Here is a 20,526-nt window from a genome sequence, read left to right on the forward strand (position 1 = left end):
AGGTTAAAAGTCCTTTAATGCATTTACGACACATTTATTATGCGTAACGACTTTTATTTTGAAGTTTCTCCTTAGAGGAAGCGACATTAAGATTGTGTCACATGTAAAGGGAGCCGCCGGTTCAATCAGGAAGAAAAACATTAACTGTCTGAGGGCAATAGAATCGATTTAATTGAGGTGAAATCATGTAAGTAAGCTTTGGGAACTTTTGTATTTTTTTGTTCGTGTTTTATTTCACTGTTGTTGAAAATATATTAGTGATTTTAACTTCGAAACAGGCATAATAATCTGGAGCTGATGTAAGGTTTGCTGATTGTTTACTAAAGTATGTACAGTACCGTTTAAAGCAGGTGTGACATTAGATAGACCTACGCCTTTACTGTACATCTTTTATGAATTTTTGATCATGTTTATCCAAAGGATGCTTGTCAGGTAGCCTTGCCTGTTATATGAGCATGACTGAAGATCTTACTGCCATGTCATTGTATTTCAGGGCATTGCTGTGAGGGTGGTATGTATGGTCGAACATCACTTTACCGAACGAAAAGGTTAGGATGTATTTTTATTATGAAAATGGCATTTTTGATTGAAGCTGTCTTTTTAACACACATTGAACTACAATTTCAACAGAATTTTTTTATTGACAGTTGTTTCTATCTATCTTCAGGTCTGCCCTTTGGCAGATTGTTGCCTTGTTGATCATCCACCGGGAGAGGTTAACAGTGAAACAGCATGTCCATTGGGAATGAATCTTGTCTGTTTGAATATGGATCAGTCAGTCTCCTCGCCTGCTTAGGTCACGTGTGGGAAGAGTGGGCGGGGCTTGGGCATCTGGAGGACTACCTCAGTTTCCTGGAGTATTTGCTCTGGGTTTTCACACCTTTGGCAGTAGTTTTCATCCTGCCTTTCCTCATAGTTATTCTTCTGTATCTGTCCATCCTCTTTCTTCATGTGTACAAGCGCAAGATTCAGCTGAGGGAAGCTTATTCTAACAACCTGTGGGATGGTGCAAGGAAAACCCTGGCAACCCTTTGGGATGGACATGGAGCTATATGGCACGGTGTGTGATGCATGCATGAGGGATTCGGTTCTAAATTAAACATCCTCCCTTCATTGTGGTTACCATATCTGCATCCACTATGTTGATATTTGGGTCAGTGACAAAAACGGTTTGGCAAGATGAGGAATTCAAAAATCTTTTTAAAAACTTTTTTCAAAAGCAAGCATCAGGTTTATTTGAATGCACATAGTGTATTTATGTTAATTTTATGCAAAAAAATTACATTTGCACCATTTTTATGAAAGTTAAGAGTGAATGGACCTGAAAATGTCAAATGGTGTAACCGCCAATTGTGCCAAAGAATCAGTAATTTTAAATATTTTATCCCCCTCGATGGCATGTAAGCATTATCATAAAAAAAAAAAATCATTTTATTAGTTATTTCTAAATGTCAATTTTAATGCGTTTTTGTAATATTTGCCCTGACATATGCTTTAAACAGCTCTGTTTTCTAAATAATCTTTGACAAATTATGTAAAAATGTATGTAAAAAATCATATAACACTAAACTAGATGATTATATTTCATTTCACATTTTTTAGAAATATTTATATATTTTTTCATAAAAAAAAAAATGCTAGTTACATCAATTGGCATTTTTGCAATTATCCCCCAAATATTCTTTAAAAATGAAATAAAACCAGAAATTTACACCTTTTACATTTAATTGAACCATACGGACACAAAATAATTAACGTCACGTCATTGACCCATTTAGTTCTTTAAAGGATAGATAAGAAGAAGCATGTTATGTTACATCACATTAATGCATTTGGCAGATGCTTTTATCCAAAGCAACCGACAATGTATTCAAGCTATACATTTGATCATTATGTGTGTTCCTGGGAATCAAACTCAAAACCTTTGCAATATTAAAGTATCATCATCATCCTCAGTTTACCTGTGGAGCTACACATTTTTAAAAGATTTTCTTGATGTACAATATTAGGATATTATGCTAGACTTAATCCGGTTTATCTTTTTGACAGCTCAATTAATAATGGTCTGGTATTTCGGGCATTACATTATAATTTAAGTATGCAAATGTGTAAACTCAGCTTTTTATTAAGCGAAACATTTAAATAACTGTTCTGTCTGATACATTGCACTCATTATATCTATTCTAATTTCACAAAGTGCAATGAAATGACACTCCCTCAATTTTTCTTTTATCATAGACTTTTATCCAGAATATCTATCCATTCTCCGGACCCACAAACCCTCTGCAGGGTCATGGGAGGGCTGAAGCTTTCTTATAATGATGTACACTCGCAATGAATGACACATTATGTGTTACACCGCTCTAAAATAAACCTAGACTAAACATATATCTGTCTTTTGTAACAGGTTATGAAGTCCATGGTTTAGAAAAGGTTCCAGATGAAGGTCCAGCCCTGATAGTCTACTATCATGGGGCTATTCCTATAGACTACTATTATTTCTTAGCAAAAGTTATCCTTCATAAAGGAAGAACTTGTCATTCAGTGGCGGATCATTTTCTTTTTAAGATCCCAGGTAAAACCACTTTTATACCTTATAATTATACAGTCAAAATTTCTAAATTTTGCACAGTATTTACCAAACTAAACTAAAATCTTATGATAGTTATAAATAGCACATTGGCTTTTCACAAACAGTATTTGTTGGAATGACCGGTCAAATCTATCTTCTCGGCAGGTTTTAAACTTCTTTTAGAAGTGTTTAGCGTGATCCATGGACCACAGGAGGAATGTGTGAAGGCCCTCCGAAATGGTCACTTACTGGGTATTTCACCAGGAGGAGTCCGGGAATGCCTCTTTAGTGATGAGACTTACCCTTTGCTGTGGGGCAAACGCAAAGGATTTGCACAAGTGGCTATCGACTCTAAAGTGGTAAGCGGCTTTCTCTCTTTTCACACACATTTTAAACTTACCTTTTATGTTATACTGAAGGTCTGTTTTGTGCGCACAGCCAATAATACCCATGTTTACTCAAAACGTCAGGGAAGGATTTCGCTCTCTCGGAACGCTAAGTGAGTCATAAATAGATTACAAATGATTGTAAAAGACTTCTATGTGACCCTGTCTGTGAAATTCAGGCTGAAGTCTCATAAACTATAAGATTAAGAGCATCAAATTTTGATTTTTCAATTTCGACATTACTCTGTGAATATGAAAGATATCACAAAAGTTTTCACACAAATGTTCTTCACATTAAATCACAAAGAAATACTTTAGGTGGGGTTTCACAGACTGGGTCGCACGTGTACCTAAACACAATCTTCAAATTATCTTTATATTCTTTCAGGATTTTACAAATGGGTGTATGAGAGGTTTCGTCTGCCGATAGCACCTGTGTACGGAGGTTTTCCGGTCAAATTTCGCACCTACTTAGGTGACCCCATTCCGTATGACCCCAAACTCAATGCAGCTGAATTAGCTGAAAAGGTAGGACTTCTTTGCACCGCCAGATCTGTTTTTTGTTGCTCTTTGTTCCTCTAAAGGTACAGTTGTGACTTTTTGTTGTGGTTGCTGAGCTGGTGTTTTTTCAAATGTCAGGTAAAGCTACAAGAGGCGGTAACCTCTATACCGTCCTTCCAAATCCTGACCTTTTGTTGACTACGCTATCATACTCTATGCAGTGTTATTTGTTTACGCTGTCCCTTAAGGGCATGCTTCACCCGAGAGCGGTTATCACCATTCATCAAATATGCAGGTCTATGGACTGCACAGTAGGAGAATGCTTTATTCATTTGTCACAGATTGCATCTGTTTTTTCTGTGATATTCCATTCACGAGAACAGAACAGATGGATAAAAAATAACCGTCAGGTATTTCACCTGCTTTCATCTCATGCTATCATAATAACACTCATTAGATCCTGATAGGTTTTTTACTATTAGGACAGGCACAGGATACACTCTTAACCCGAATTAGTTGACTTTACTAGAAAATTGCGTAGAACTACGTTGCACGAAATCATTTATTTTTTTACACAGGGTGAAACTAAACAGGTTAAGTTGTATTAACATAGAACCTTTAGTGGGTACAGCAGACAAATCAAGTTGGCATTAGTAGTCTTTACTAAAAAGCAATAGTTCACATTATGGATATGTTTTATATAACAACAGTACATTTAACTTAAATTTTCTAGTTCAGTAAACTTAATATTAAGTTGATTTAATTTGTAATATAAATTTCTCTGTCCATCATCTCCACATAGTTAATTAAGTTATATAGCATAGTTATTTTTAATTCCTTTTGGTGTTAGAAATGGTATTATAACACAAAATTCATGACTTGCTACAAGTCAATTAATGAATAAACTTGATCATTCACAGAAACGCATACAAAATTAGCATTTTTGACATGCATTGTCAGTACTGTGGAAAGAAATATATAAACCCTGTTCAGCACATCTGATTGTAAGTAAACAATGATCATCTGAACGGTGACTTCACAAAATTATAATTTACAACAAAACAACATCAATAATATAAGAGCTTAACCCTCTATGACATTTATTAACAAATATATATTATTATTATATTATTATATATTATTATATGTATACTTATTCTGTGATAAAGCATAAATAATCAAAATATTAAGGCACAAAGGATTTGGGGTATTCCTCACAACATGTACTGATAATTTTAAGTTCAGTTTACTTAAATGTTTTAGTTTATTGAATTTTGTACGCTTAAAAGTTTAATGACCTAATTTTTTTAAGCATTGGTCCAAAACACAAAATATTAAAGTTATTTTACTTTGTTGTTTAAAGGGGACATTTCACAATTTTTTTTAATCAAATAAACCTTTGGTGTCCCCAAAGTACATATGTGAAGTTCCAGCTCAAAATACCATATAGATAATTTTATTATAGCATGTTAAAATTGCCACTTTGTAGGTGTGAGCCAAAATTAGCTGGTTTTGGGTGTGTCCTTTAAAATGCAAATGAGTTGATCTCTGCACTAAATGGCTGTGCCCTGGTTGGATAGTGCAGATTAAAGGGGCGGTATTATCCCCTTTTGACATCACAAGGGGAGCCAAATTTCAATGACACATTTTTTCACATGCTTGCAGAGAATAATTAACCAAAACTAAATTACTGGGTTGATCTTTATCACATTTTACAGGTTGATAGAAGCACTGGGGACCCAATTGTAGCACTTAAACATGAAAAAAGTCAGATTTTTATCATATGTCCCCTTTAAGTAGACCATGTCTGGATGGTGCTTTAAGCTTTTCTGATCAACAAACCATGTCTTAAAACTAGGATAGAGACAGTTTTTGTTTCTTGAGAATGAAGGTCACAGAGAGAGAGAGATGGACAGCAAGACAGATAAATAGAGAAAGAGATTGATGGATAAATAGATGGCGAAAGAGAAATAGACAGATAAACAGATGTATAAATGGATATTGAGGTTTCTTTTGTAATAGTACATTTACTACCCATATTTTCAGGTCCAACAAGCAGTTCAAGCACTTATCGACAAACACCAGAAGATACCTGGGAACATCCTCAGAGCTCTTTTGGAGCGATTCCAAAGAGAAAACAAAGATTAGCACATTTGCCTTCTCTCAAATTGAACAAATAAACTTTTTTTGATTCCTGGAGATTATTTATGAAATTGTTACATCATAAGATCAGCAACTATGTTACTGATGCCGCAGTGGAAGTATCTGGGTCATGAAGACGTAAGTATCAGCATATTAGCAATGTTGCATATCAAAACAATGGTGCGCGTCTTTGTAACATCTGGCTACGTGTAGTCTTGTGTGCTTGTTGGAGAATGTGTGGTCTTGAGTTTCTTTATGGTTTAGTTTGAATCCATAATTTATTTGCACATTTTGATCTGTTTGAACGACCACTGCCAAATTAGTTTGTTGTCCACAAAGCATTTTGTTACCTTTTATGTTATTTTTTTTAAAGACTTTCTCTCCTGAATTTGTGAATAGTTGTGTTACAGTATAGCAAAGTTTAAGAGGCCAATAATTTCAACGTGAAATCAACGATATCGTTTAACTACCAGTTGTGTTGTTTTATATGATGAAATGCATACTGTGATTTTTTTTTCTGTGGAAGTTTCAATGAAGACAAAAAATTGATTAGATGTACATACAGTACAGTTGTTGTAACAACAGAACATTTGTTGTTTGATGTTGAATGGATATACCTTTTAATATCTCTCTTTATTAACAGTCAGAAACAAACTGCTGTCTATATATTATCAGTTGGTATTGATGACATGGTTTGTTCAGCTTTTAAACTTGTCAAATTTAAAGCAATCTGATTTTAATAGCTTAACTGTTATGCAGCTATTGATGATTTTATACAGACGGCAAAGCATAGAGGTCAACCAAGCATTAAGGCTCTTGATCCTAATATGTTGTTTTGTGTGATCTTGACTGTTTGGAAATAATAGTTGTACATTTATGATTTTATAACAGAGATTGTACTATTAAAAATAAATAAATCATATTTCTATGGAGTTTGTTGTTATACTCTATGTTTTTAATTCAAACTTGATCATCTTTTTCATGATCCTTGCAATGAAATATCCCATCTGTGACATAAAGATCAAATGTCAGCATGAGCACAGTTTTTGTCACCTTATGTCATGTGAAATGTGTGTACATTCAGAGTATAAGGTTTGGTGTGGGGTATGTAAATGCACCAGTGTTACAACAATATGTATATAAATCTGGTATTGACTTACAACATCTGTGCATCTATTGTAAACCCCTCCCACCAAAAAAAAAGTCTGGGAAAAATAAAATATTTTTTTTGGGAAGAAATTGTTCATTATTCATGATTCATTTCTCTCAAGTCTCTCCAAGAGTAATTTCTATTTATAGAGTAAAACTGTACTGTAAAAACAAATGCAGTACAAAGTTAAAACAAATTGGTCAATTCAACTACTATTTTAAGTTTTGGCTTAAAAAGTTGACATAATTTATAGGGGTGGTTTCCCGGACAGGGATTATTTTAAATTAGGACCAGGCCTTAGCTAAATTAGGACATTTAAGTAATTTTTTAAAAGCATAATAAAAAATAAACATTACTGGTGTGCATCTTGCGACAGAAAACTCATACTGAAATATTTTAAGATATGTCGGAACAAATTGTTTTCGATCAAGACAACACTAACATTTAAGTTAGTCTGGGACTAGGGTTAAGCCCTGTCTGGGAAACCGCCCCTTACATTGTAACTTTAATTTTAAAGTAAAATAACATAAAAGATGTGTGTTGATTTTACAAAAATGCTGCAATTTTGTGTGTACTAGGTGTGAGACACATATTCAGATAAAGTTATAACACAGCCTAGCATTTGTTACATACTAGTATCTCTAAAAAAAGCAACATTGCTCGGTTTCTGCTTATCTCCGACCTTGAAATATTCACTGACGTTACAAAATTTAAACTGACCTTATTTGCGCTTCGACTCAAAATCTGAAAGAAGGTCGCAAGGGAGTCCAATAAAATGACCACAGTGTACTTTATTAAATGAATTTGGTACTTTGTGTTGCATTAGGATCAAATAAAAATTTACAAAAATCCAATATGTACAAAAATGTAACGTTCTTTTGCTTTACTCTTCAATTTACAATAAAATTAGATAACAGATTTGATGCATTTTACGCACTTCAGACGTTCATCACACAATACAACTTACTTAAGAGACCGATAATAAACAGTTTTTTTGTTTTTTGCTTTTTACGTCATTTAATACATCACATACACCACACTAGGTTTATCTGTATATGTCTGTATGTAACTGCCATCTCGTGGCACCAATCTCTAGTCAATAGACACCCTTCACAATCGGGACTCGGAGAGGAATGTTCTTTTACACATGTACATTTGCATACATTTATTTACAGTTAAATAGCCTTTTGCAATTCACTACTGAACTTCTGTCACAAATGCCAGTAAAGTCTGTACATCATTGAACTGAATGCCATCTTTATTGTCGAGTTCATTAAATGACTGTGCTTGTACTAATATATCGTGCTTTATTATTAACCACCGATTATCTAAATGTTCTAGCCCCCACCCTCACATCTATGGCATTCTAATTCATCTAAGCATCTACTGTATGTCTACAGGTGAAAGAGGACCATTGATTTGTTTCGTTTTGTTTTTTTGAGAAAGAAAACATCAGAAATCTTCTCTGATGTACAATGACATGAAACTCAGTCTATGAAACAAGTGCCACTTTGTTAGTTTCAGAACGTTCAATTCAAAATATTATAACATGACCTAAGATATTAACAAACTAACAGTGTGGGTTGTCATTTTGATTGTTTGTCTGCATATGCATTTTTGTTTTCTCTGCTTTCTTTGTTTTTGAACCTCTACCGTTTCCAAACCACAATAATAATTCAACATCATACTGCCATGACAGTAACCAGAGCATTGTGGGTATGATACAGACAAATAAATAACAAAAACATAAAACATTAATCCACAGAAAAAGTTGAACGTTGCTTAAGGCAAATGAAATAAAAGTAGCTTGCATGAATGCAATTCAATGTTTTCCCCTGGTTGCTGTGTGTAGTTGTACTAGAAGTCCTGGTTAAGAGCTCATCTCTACGCTGTCAGAAAAAGGTACAAAAGCTGTCTCCGGGACTGCACTCTTTAAAAGGTCCTCTTATAAACCATTTAGGCATTTGAGGTACAAATATGCACCCTTTAGATACTTTTTCAAAGGGTACTTCCCTCAGTGACAGCTTTTGTACCTTTTAACTAAGAGCGTACTTTTGGACTGGTAATAAACAGAACAGCCTTCAACTCATTCAACCGGAATAAATTCCCTCATATCACCTAAAGCTGGAGAATGGTCTGTTTAAAATACCGCTTTGAGGTAGGTTATAGGTATGAATTATGTTTGTTTTTTCCAGAGTGGAGGAATTCTTGATGAATACAAATATATATCTATATATAAACCTAAACATACGTTGGAAGTGCAAAACAAAGATACATAGTTTTGCTGTAATGTTATGATTAATTGAGTTTCTGTCACCTCCGTGTTAAACTATCACAAGTATGCATCTCTTTACCCCTTTTATATCATAAATGGCATGATTCACTTTTAAAAATGATGGAAATTGGACAATAAACCGTATATTTCTAACTAGACAGCATTCAGACATCAGCCTGGATTCCTGCACATCCTTTTGAATAATAATGAGACTTAATCTCCAATAGCTTGATTTGCTCTCCATCTCTTTGCATTATGTTTTCTTTTAATGGCATATTTTAACATTATAATTGAGACCTTGCACCTGGAAAAATGGCTGAATGTACTGTAAAGAAAAAGTCAAACCACTGTTGATTTCTGCAGACAAGGCAGGACTTAATATCTCATCTAATGTTGGCATGATGTTCGCTTAAAGGGATAGTTCACCCAAAAATGAAATTCTGTCATCATTAGTCATTCTCATGTTCTCATCCACATGTTGTTCTAAACCTATATGAATGTATTTTTTCTGATGAATACAAAAGAAGATATTTTGAGAAATGATGGTAAACACAAAGCATACAGTGTCCATTGACTTCCATAGTAGGAATGAATAAAAAATATAATGGAATTTAATGGGTACCATCAACTGTGTGCTTAACATAATTATTCAAAATATTTTCTTCATCATTTATCACAATACTCAATACTATTTTTTCCTACTATAGAAGTCAATGGACACTATCTGCAGTGTGTTTACCATAATTTCTCAAAATATCTTTTTTTTGTGTTCATCAGAAAAAAGAAATTCATACAGGTTTAGAACAACATGAGAATGAGTAAAGGATGACATCATTTTCATTTTAAAGTGATCTATCCCTTTAAATCCAACGCAGTATGCAGTCTGGAATATCACTATGTTTATGGATTATTTCCATGTATGCAACCCAAAAAGCGAGCAAAGATCACCACAGGAAGATCATAGAAATATAACATTACAGAGGTGTCTTATAAACCACTTGTCTTCCTTCAAGACTGGTCGCGTGTAGGTGGTGCAGCGATGTGAATCAGAATATTGCCTAATTAGTGTGCTTAGACAAGTTTTTTTTGTGCTCTGACTACAGAGGGCTCTTTTAGAGAGGTTGTTTGGAAAAATTTTGCCAAAAGACAAAATACCATCATCATCCATCACGCAGAAAAATTAAACTATATGACTCGTCTGGAAGAAAAGCTGACAAAATAGGAAAGTAGCAAAATAGCTAAAATATGCCGAGCCTACTGTACGTTCCACTGTGGTTTTCATACGAAAGGATCTAAATTGTGCTTATTTTGTTCTTTTTTATGATTCACAACACAATTAGGATGTTTGTCCACGTTTGTCTGTGACAAAAATGTGGATTGATGCGGATTGAAAAACAAAACTTGCAAGTAATGGTTGGATGCTGATTATTATAAGCATCTCAGGAGCTTCAATAAAACCCGAATTACAGCTAAAATTTGACCAACCATGTTATACCAAGTATCTAAATATCTTATATCAGTCACCTCCAAACAGTTAATGCCATTAAAGGGATAGTTTACATTAAAATTCTGTCATCATTTCCTCATCCTCATGTTGTTCTAAACCTGTATGAATTTCTTTTTTTCTGATGAACACAAAAGAAGATATTGTGAGACATGGTGGTAAACACACAGCAGATAGTGACCATATTTTGGATTTATTGTGATAAATGATAAAGAAAATATGAAGAGTTTGGTTTCAAAACGCTATAAATCCATTTTTTCCAGTTTTCTATACAAAGAAAGTGACAAGATGAAAACCAGTATTTTCTGTCACAAACTTTCACATAGCATCTTTAGGTTTAAAAACATAAAAATCCATAATTTGATTTTCAAAGATTTATTATAAAAAAACATTTCCCATAAAATGCAATAAATCCATGACAAGTTTTTTTTCAAAATGCTATAAATCTATTGAATTTATATATAAATGTGCATTCATCTTAACCATGTTATATTCATTTAGTTGACTAGTGGTATACACTGATAAAAAAAGCATTAATGGACAAAAACACGTTAGTCATTGCTGCGGTTATAATTGGGACGTCGTCGCTTAACATTTTTCACAGCGATCAGCTGTAAAATGTTTTGGTTCTGCTCGATTTTTCGTTGACTTTGAGTAAAATAATGGAAAGTTTTTCATAAGATCGCTTGGGGTCAATGTGTCGGGACAACAACCGGGTCCTCCTGAGTGCCTCTCGCGTATATTATTAGATGTTGATTGCTTACGTTTCTTTCCCGTCACAGAAAACCAGCACACGTTTATCATTGTCATTAAAGTATTATTTTGTTTTTGTTTGTTGTTTACGAAGTACAAAATAGATGAGGAAAACTAGGATTTCGTGTACTCAGTGCGCCGCCATTGTTTGTTTACAATGCGTGGAATGGTGCGCTGTAATTTGTGGAGCAGATTTATTGCATTCTGTAGAAAAGGGGGAGTGGCGTTTTCATGCGTTTTGGGGAAAAGGGAGAAAAGATAACAGAATAACACGGCGAATATTGGATTTTGCATAAAATTAAGAATTTACTTTTAAATACTGACCTGATACAATACTGATTTTGGAACCAAACTCTTCATATTTTCATAACTGATGGTAAGCACACAGTTGACGGTACCCTTTAAATTCCATCATATCTTTTTATTCCAACTATGGAAGCCAATGGTCACTCTCTGCTGTGTGTTTACCATCATTTCACAAAATATCTTCTTTGTTCTTCAGAAAAAAGAAATTCATACAGATTTAGAACAACATGAGGATGGGGAAATGATGACCGAATTTTCATTTTAAGGTGAACTATCCCTTTAAGCAAAAGCATCTACGAGACATTAAGACACATTATTAAATCCATCAACAACAAAAAGAAGAACATGAATCGAAAAAATGTCATGTAAAATGTCCCACGCACTTCTTCACACTTTCAAAAGCAAACAGGCACATCTAGCTTTTGTCGCTGTGAAATTTTCAATCGTTTCTACTTTGTTTCTCAACATCAATGTAACAATAACCAAGAAAACTCCCTTGTTGTGCTGAAATTTCTTCCTGTGACACGATTTGTGCTTGTTTTCTTTTATCGTGTTTTCACCTACATAAATGCTCAATTAAAAGACAGCAACTGAACAGAACGTTTAAAACTCCAACACTTTCATATTAAAAGGATGCTTTTGGCAGATTTAAAGATTCAGTGTTCTCTCTTTGTGAAACAGGAGCGTCAATCACAATCTCTGCTTATCCCTGACATCTCTGATTTGTGGAGGGCTAGTTTTAAAGACTGGAAATCAAAAACACCACGGTACACATCTGCAGGATGTACAGTACACTCCACAGTTTTCCCAGATACATTTTGAGGTGATGAAAGATGCCCCTTTTATTGTCTATGTGTGCTCTCTCGTTGCACTTTAACAGGAGATGTAAAGTACCGATCACTGCCCAGCCCATAAGAACACTGCATCTTTACCCAGAAGATGAAATGCATCCAGGTTGTGTCGAGTGCAGTTTGTCAGCCGCTGTGGATTGCCATGTCTCCCACTCTCTCTGTGCACGTGTGTTTGCTGTGAACCAGACAGATCCTTATCAGCCCACAGCAGTGAATGAGGCTGGGTTGCCAATGGGAGCTGCCAGCAAGTGTTTTCTTGGCCTATTGCCTTCTCCTCGACAGAAGAAAACAATCTCGCGTTCTCGCCGTCCCGTGTGGCTTGAATTGAGCGTGTGATGATCACAAACTACTCTTTATTTTCTTTGTACAGGATTCAAGTAGATGGTTGAAATGCTGCCCTGTTTATATTTACAGAGACCCATAGTTCGGTTTGGAGTCAGACGTTTGGCACTGGTAGAGAACTGCTGATGAGACAGAACTAATAAGATTCAGCACCCTGGCAAAGATGTCCAATCAGCAATTTCTTAAACATCGTATCTCCGGTGCGATAGGTAGATGTACAGTGTCGGCGTTTGTGTGGTCGATTTCAGGCTTTGTTTGCAATTACCCTATTGTGAACTAAACTATATCAAGTTCGAACTCGTCTTCTCGTACCCTCGAACACCCAGAAGTATTGAGCGGTCGATATTAGCCAGCACGATGTCTTCATAAAAACCCAGATATTCCCTGACTAGACGGAAGTAATAAAAAAGAAATTGTTACGTTAACCGAAAAAGAGAACTGCTTAAAAAAGATTGATTAATTTTTCCATCCACAATACACAATGCCTATATGCTTTTGTCCATGACAATCAACATCATGGCTCGATGCTATTCACTCCACACGGAGAACTAGGAACTTTATTGCCACAGGCCTGCTGTTTATTAAAGTGGATGGTGTGGATGTGTTTTTGTGTCTCCCCAGCGCAGGCTACAAGGTGGTCTCATACTCCAGACGCTCTTGAACGAGTGTGTCGTCTTTATACTGGAGGCGGGGCGGAGTGGGGGATGAGTCGATGGCCAGGATGGCTTTACGTATACTCCTGTCCAACACGTGCCTCTCCCAGGCAGGGTACCGGTTCCTGCACAAGTCTATTTTAATGACCGTCTCCTCCAGGCGCGGGGCACGGGAAGAGGGAGTGGAGGGGGCGGTGGGCCGCACCTGAAAGACAGGTACGCATCCGTCTCTCTCGCTGTACTTGGCCTCGCGGTCAGCGTCTCTGCCCAGCGTTCCTCCGCGGTTGGAGCGCAGAGAGTTGGTGGCGCCCTCGGGTGGCAGCGTGAAGGTGGCGGTGGGGTCCTCGAGCTGGACCAGGCTGGCAGAGCGCCCGAAGCGCGGACCGTTGGGATGGAAGAAAGTGTAGTACATGAGCATGAAGACAATGCCGGTGAAGAAGCTGGAGAAGATGACGCAGAGGGCGGGCACGGCGAAGGCGTCTGTGCTGGGCGGCGAGCGGTACAGGTACCAAAGCGTGCTGAGGGCCGTGTTCTCCAGCAGGATCATGAAGTAGTAAATGAAGAGACGGCAGCGGGTATGGCCCTCCTTCACATTGAACCAGCTGAAGATGTAGATGATGCCCACCACCATGTCAAAGACGATCTCCTCCCACTTGGTGATGCAGAACTCCGTCTCACAGTGCACGATCCAGAAGGTCATGATGCACCAGTGGAGTACGATGAAGATGCCGAAGTAGAGTTGAAACACGGAGGCGAAGAGAGCGAAGGTCACCACCCGAGCGGCTATGGTGAAGAAATGCCAGCAGAACTGAATGATGACCGCAAGGTAGCTGATGGGCTTCTTGTCGTCGCGGGAATCACGTAAGGCCTTCTGGTAGGAGGCGAGCGCCCAGGCCAGTGACACTAGGGAAGCAGCCGCTGTCATTCCTAAAATAAAGCAGACAAATCTTGGTTATTGCTCAACTTAAGTGGCCACTCACACAAAAGTATGTGTAATTTAGCAATTGAATAGGAGTTATTAATTCAATTCTTTTTAATGCAAGAATGAGAATGCCAATCAAATCTTGAGCACACAGATATCTACACAGTACAAAATCATTTTCTTTCAAATAATAGTGTTTTGTTCATCTCCTTTGTAAAATATATACATAAATGTAGCCTGACACATATAGCCCAGATCCAACAAGACACCAGTTTCATATGCAAAACAGGAAGTGCTCACCAAGGCATGCAAATGCATTTATCTCATTACTACATCTTTATGTATTCATGACTCTGGAGGATACAGTCGGAAGTCGGCTAATGCAGTAGTGTGCACTGAACTGTCCATCAATGATTTGTGTCCCACGTCACATAGAGCCATTCTGTTATAAATCTGTTAGAGATCTAAACCCTCTCTCTGTTGAGTCACAACACTGAGGTTTACAAACCCATGTGTAACTCAAAAGTCAAATGTTTTAGTTTATTATCATAGACTAATATAGATTATTGAAATCAATAAATATTTGGCATTATAGAAATATTACAATACAAAATAATTCGACTATTCTATATGTGACACCTCGTAGGACCTACCAGCTACTGCAACACCTTTTGCACTTTAAGACACTTCACATGCACAATAGGTGAGATGTCCATTATGTTATTCACAAACTGGTGTTGTGCTTGACAGAATGGGCTTTACTTGTCAACAGCACTGGATGGAGTACAACAAAAGATCCAGCAGGTATGAGATGTCTGACTGTGACACACTGTTCTCCTGTGGTTGGCTGCCATGGTTACGATGTGCTTGAGCTGATGGAGTGATCCGTCTCTTGCAGGAATGAGAGGAAATAATAAAATAAATTCTGTCCAGTCTATACGTACCGAAGGAATTCATGTACAGGTACATCACGTGACATACGTCATTATAACATCAAGTGCGTGAAGATGGACATCACAAAAAAGTATGCTGTACTTTGCCATTAATTGTTGTCCTCAATAATTCCTCTCGTGAAATCCTCATGTGCCAATTTGTATCCAGAATTTAAAGGAAAGTATTATTTTTTGAATAATACTAGTTGAATTATTACTAGGATTCACCAGCACCCTCAAATACGCAATAGCTCTTTATCGTGAGCACCCAATACTGAATCTACATAGGCAGCAGCCTATTGAGGTAGCATATAGCCATCATAATCTTATTTTGGTAACATAATTAAGTTGGCTACCCTCTGGTGTAGCATTTGCATAGGGGGGCGAGTCTTTAAAGCTTCAAATGCTGTCTCTGTAGGCAGCTCAGTAGGTTTTGGAGCAAATGCAACCAGTTTTTCACAGGCGCAGTCACAAATAGATTTGCCATTTATATGCCATCTGCATTCAGATGAACTGTGCGTTATAGACATTCCAGACCAGACAAAACAGAAGATCAATGGTAAAGCTCTTCATTGACAAAATAAGACAATAGTGAATGAGCACCCTGGGCATCTGTTTTATTAGTCAACCGACCAGATATACAAAACGGAGATGCTTTGAGCTCTCTTTATGTGTGGAAAAGACTGTGACGGGGACACTTCCAGAACGAATGCTGTGCAGTGGTCACGTCCTCTGTGGAGCTGCTTTGTGTAACGTCAACTTGATGAACCACAACACTAAAAGGGTGGAGGGGTAGTCGATAGTTTTTACAACAGAGATCGCTAATTAGCAAGTCTGAGCCGAAGATGTGTAGCCCATTTACTAACTGTCCGATGCGTACTGCACTAAAAAGACTGATCTTCAACAAACATTTTTTTTACCTCCTTTCAGCTCTAGCTGGAATTTCGAGTTTTCTTGTGTTTAATGCGCTATGCTAGATATTTTGAACAGTCTGTTCTGTTTTGAGTAAGTGACATAATACTTTCATTCATTTTGAATAGACAAACATTCTGATCCCATTTAGTGGCAGCCGGTGACTTAAAGGTGACATAGAATGATTGAACGGGGTATTTATTCTTGTTCTGTGATGTGACATGTAGACAAAAAATGTTTTTGTTTAGGTCTGTAATGCCTTAGAAGCTTCCTAAAAACCTCTCTCAGATAGGGTGGGGGATTTTAAACAAGTGGTTTTGCACCTATTTGGCTCCCCCTACTGGCTTAACTTGCAATCTCATTACTGATTGGCTGACTTTGCTGCCACTCAAAAATGTAGCCAATTATGTTAAAGTGGAGGGGCGGTGAGATGCCTGTGATGTCATAAGCATCAGTTTTTCAGATTGGGCTGTTTTCTGGCTGACATTTCTAAAAGAGGAATTTCTATGAGACTGAGATGTTTAGCATGTCTAGAACTTTTTGTATGTTCGTAAATGCGCGTAGACTACCATTATTCAACAAAGACAAGGTAAAAATGGTTTTTCATTCTCTGTCCCCTTTAAAAATATGTGTTTGGTGCGTCAACCTATGTGCATCAAAATACGTGCCTGATGCACACGCACCGGAAGGGTTTATGATAAAAGAGACGCTCACGTTCACAAAATACCCGCAAGATACTCACTTAACACTAAACTCTGATAACACATGAGATTTAGCAAGTATCGGGCAAACACGAGTGTTTCTTTTATCATAAATCCCATCTGCGGCAGGCACGTATTTTGACATGACGCATGATGCACAATGGACACACACATTTTGACATGACGAGCCACACACAACGTGTGTTTAATACATGTTTTGACGAACTTTACATCGTGCACCCTCGAAAAAGAAGTCCCAGGCCGAAACTGATCCCATTTATGCATTTTATCTTGGATTTGCACTGTTTTTTTTTTCACCAAGACTGTCACACAACTATTTATTTCCTCTTTACACTTTTACACAATTGTGATATAATCAACTCAAAATGTCCTCAATGCAAATAACATGACCCAGTCTGTAAAAACCCAGCTCAAGTCAGTGGGAATGACAAAAAAATCCTAGAAAAATCCCGGACTATATAGTGTTTGTTTACACACCGAGTTTGCATTGTATTTTCAATGACATATTTAGGTGTTTAACGCATTTAAATTAAATTTGGCCCATTAGGAGCTAAAGGGGTGTAATGACTGCTTTTCAAAGAGAAGTAATTAACCAACAGAGGCTGTAATTCTTATTCTGTGGGCTATTTGGCCTGCGGCTTGGCTCCGCTGCTCTCGACAAAAGTGAGGGTGCATGTATTCCTCCCTCCCTCGTATCTTGCGCACGTGCAGCGCATCCTGAAGAGACGGTCTCCACGGGAACCAGCAGCGGTCCAGCGCGGCTGCTAGAACGGTGATGTAATGCTCCTCGCTGCTCCTGCTCATGAAGGCTGCAGTAATTTAGGGAGGGGAGGAGGGCACAAGCAGTGCGTGTGTGTGCGTGTGTGTTTTTAGGGAGTGTTATAGCAGCAGGGTTATGCAAACCACAGCATCACTGCAGTATCGTCTTCATCGGCTTCTATATCTAGCACCGTTTTCATGAAGACCACAGCAGGGGAAGCTCCATTTATATCATAGAGGTGTCAAATGAATAATTGTTCACGATTTTGAAGTTATTTCTTAAAGGACTAGTTCACCAAAAAATTTTAATTCTGTCATTGTATTCGTTCTAATGATGCTTTACACTCAATCACCAAATGAACATTTTTAAATATCTGGCTTCAGAAAAAAATGTATACACTGGATTATTTTCAACCCAGCATTGGGTCATACCACTGGGTTGTGATAAAACATACAGTACTGTGCAAAAGTCTTAGGCCACCATCACCAGCTTTGTTGTTTTAGTAAAGTTTAATGTCCATCCACATTTCTTGTTCACTCTTTTTAAAGACAAGCAGAAAATACAAAAAATATGTACACAAAATTAAAAACAATACAATTTTCAGAACTAAATGTCTTTTTATGGAATCAGTCATTGTGACCTCTCTTGGTACGAAACACATCTTGAGCTTTTTTGAGGAGACTAAAGTCCTGAAGTCATTCGATTAGAATTAGAAATTAGGATTTAATTTCATTTAGGTTTAAGAGATCCTGCAGCTGCAGCTACCTGTTATTGCTCAAGTGGAAGGGGAGTTTACCCTAAATACTTGACACTTCAGCTTATACTTTTATACTGTTTTTAATACTACATACACATTTCCTGTATTTTCTGGTTGTATTCTAATAAAGAGACTGAGAAATAATTCTATATGATCACTATAACATTGCAACAACAACAAATCTAATGGTAGCATGGTGGCCTAAGACTTTTGCACAGTACTGTATGCTGGGATGTTTAACCTATTGTTTGGTCAAATGTAAACTTTAATTTACCCCAAATCCTGGGTTTGTTCCTTTTTGACCCAACGCTGGGTTTAGGAGAGCTTGTCATTGACTTGACTCATGAACTTGTCAGGTGAACTTGTCATTTTTAAAACAGTAATGTTATAAATAAAATAAAAAACTCTGGGACCTTTAGGATGCACAGTGAAAGTGTGTCAAAATTTCAATACATTTTTTGTATTTTCATTTCTGTGACTTAAACTAGGGGTTTGGATATCCTAAACCCCCTTTTACTGTGCCCCACCCCATCTTCATGTTTCCAAATATGTCAACACAGAAAGAACACTGTGCTTCTCAAGATCTTTAAGATGCATTGTACAATTTATCATAAAAATATAATTTAATGGTGTGGCGGGCACAAGTTCGTACAAGCAAAATGTCATGCAATATGAAAACCAGTTGCTTCCAGTTCTAACAAGAATGGCTTTTTGGTGTGTTGAAATGTTCAGACTGAAAAGTGGCCCATTCATGCACATAGGTGGAGTGTTACTATGTAATATTTTTCTTCTGACTCAACAAGAAGGGTATATAAGAAAAAGTACTAAAGAAAGATGAGGTCTCACAGACTAAAGCCGAAGGTATACTAGGGCCGTCCGCAAACGCGTGCCGTCTGCATGACTTCATTTTTGTCATCAGGTCTGCTGTCAAAAGTTTGAGACAGTATGCATACAACAGCGCATGCGTGAGAAAATATTGAGACAGGACACTCCACTACAAACAATTACACAAAGGCAATAGACAGAGTTTGCACACACACCATTGTCTTTTATTTTTTTATTTTCACCTCTACCAAGAACAGAAAGCTGTGGAGCATTTTCGTCACCACAATGTTTGATTCCTATTCTTCGTTTTCCTGTTGTTTGTTCTAAACTTTGTTTGCAATGGTGGATCCGCTACTTTTCTTCATTTATCCTACATTTTTAACATACTGTTCATGTTGTGAATCAGTGCTGACCTGGTAGAGTAATGCACTAAAGAAGTAATAAAGTAATGCATGTAACTGTGCTTTGAGTATAGTTTCAAAGCTTGCCCGGCTGAGACGGACGGCGAAAGAAAGTATACCTGGCCCTTTACAGCCTCCTTTAAAGCGAATGGTAATTCTAGAATGTGTGTATAAACCAAGCAACGTGTCACATCCCCTGCTTATTTCCCTCATTTCCCTCTGGACTCCATTTCCCATGATCCTCCATGCTCCCTATAACTCTCTCGCTTTTTCTATCATTCTCACCTGTCAGTGTGTTTCCTTGCTTGCTTATATGTTCCCATTATTATAATTAAAGGGGACAGAGAATGAAAAACCATTTTTACCTTGTCTTTGTTGAATAATGGTAGTCTACCCGCATTCACAAACATACAAAAAGTGCTACACATGCTTAACATCTCAGTCTCATAGAAATTCCTCTTTTTAGAAATGTCAGCCAAAAAACGGCCCAATCTGAAAAACTGATGCTTGACATCACAGGCATCTAACTTCCCCTCCACTTTAAAATAATTTGCTACATTTTTTGAGTGGCAGCAAAGTCAGCCAATCAGTAATGAGATTGCAAGTTAAGCCAGTAGGGGAAGCCAAATAGGTGCAAAACCACTTGTTTAAAATCCCCCACCCTAATAGAGCTATCTGAGAGAGGTTTTTAGGAAGCTTCTAAGGCATTACAGACCCAAACAAATTTTTTTTGTCTACATGTCACATCACAGAACAAGGATCAATACCCCGTTCAATCATTCTATGTCACCTTTAAAGTGTATAATATTCAGCGTACTTCCAAGTCGCCAATCTACTCCTTCCACGCACACACCTGACAC

The 20,526-nt window shown here is 37.2% G+C and overlaps 2 protein-coding genes across 2 annotated transcripts in view; one reads left to right on the forward strand and one right to left on the reverse strand.

Annotated features, from left to right (window-relative positions):
* The first annotated feature begins 76 nt into the window (after positions 1-76).
* tmem68 (transmembrane protein 68) lies at positions 77-6,830 on the forward strand. The gene is made up of 8 exons (XM_065276396.1): positions 77-187; positions 494-548; positions 668-1,060; positions 2,408-2,575; positions 2,738-2,931; positions 3,011-3,071; positions 3,347-3,486; positions 5,506-6,830. The coding sequence occupies exons 3-8, from the start codon at positions 733-735 to the stop codon at positions 5,605-5,607; spliced, it is 993 nt and encodes a 330-aa protein (XP_065132468.1). The 5' UTR covers positions 77-187; positions 494-548; positions 668-732; the 3' UTR covers positions 5,608-6,830.
* Positions 6,831-7,522: 692 nt separating this feature from the next.
* Positions 7,523-20,526, reverse strand: part of xkr4 (XK related 4) — a 50,468-nt gene continuing 37,464 nt past the window's right edge. The window contains exon 3 of the mRNA XM_065276400.2: positions 7,523-14,362. Within this exon, the coding sequence (XP_065132472.1) occupies positions 13,410-14,362 (953 nt within the window). The 3' untranslated portion in view covers positions 7,523-13,409. The remainder of the gene's footprint in view (positions 14,363-20,526) is intronic.

This window comes from Paramisgurnus dabryanus, chromosome 6 (genome assembly GCF_030506205.2).
Source record: "Paramisgurnus dabryanus chromosome 6, PD_genome_1.1, whole genome shotgun sequence".
In the NCBI taxonomy this organism is placed as follows: domain Eukaryota; kingdom Metazoa; phylum Chordata; class Actinopteri; order Cypriniformes; family Cobitidae; genus Paramisgurnus; species Paramisgurnus dabryanus.

Coding starts and splice junctions, on each gene's coding strand:
- tmem68 (XM_065276396.1), top strand. CDS start 733: ATGTCCATTGGGAATGAATCTTGTCTGTTTGAATATGGATCAGTCAGT. Junction 2,576..2,737: donor TTTTCTTTTTAAGATCCCAG/GTAAAACCACTT, acceptor TCTTCTCGGCAG/GTTTTAAACTTCTTTTAGAA. Junction 3,487..5,505: donor CAGCTGAATTAGCTGAAAAG/GTAGGACTTCTT, acceptor CCATATTTTCAG/GTCCAACAAGCAGTTCAAGC.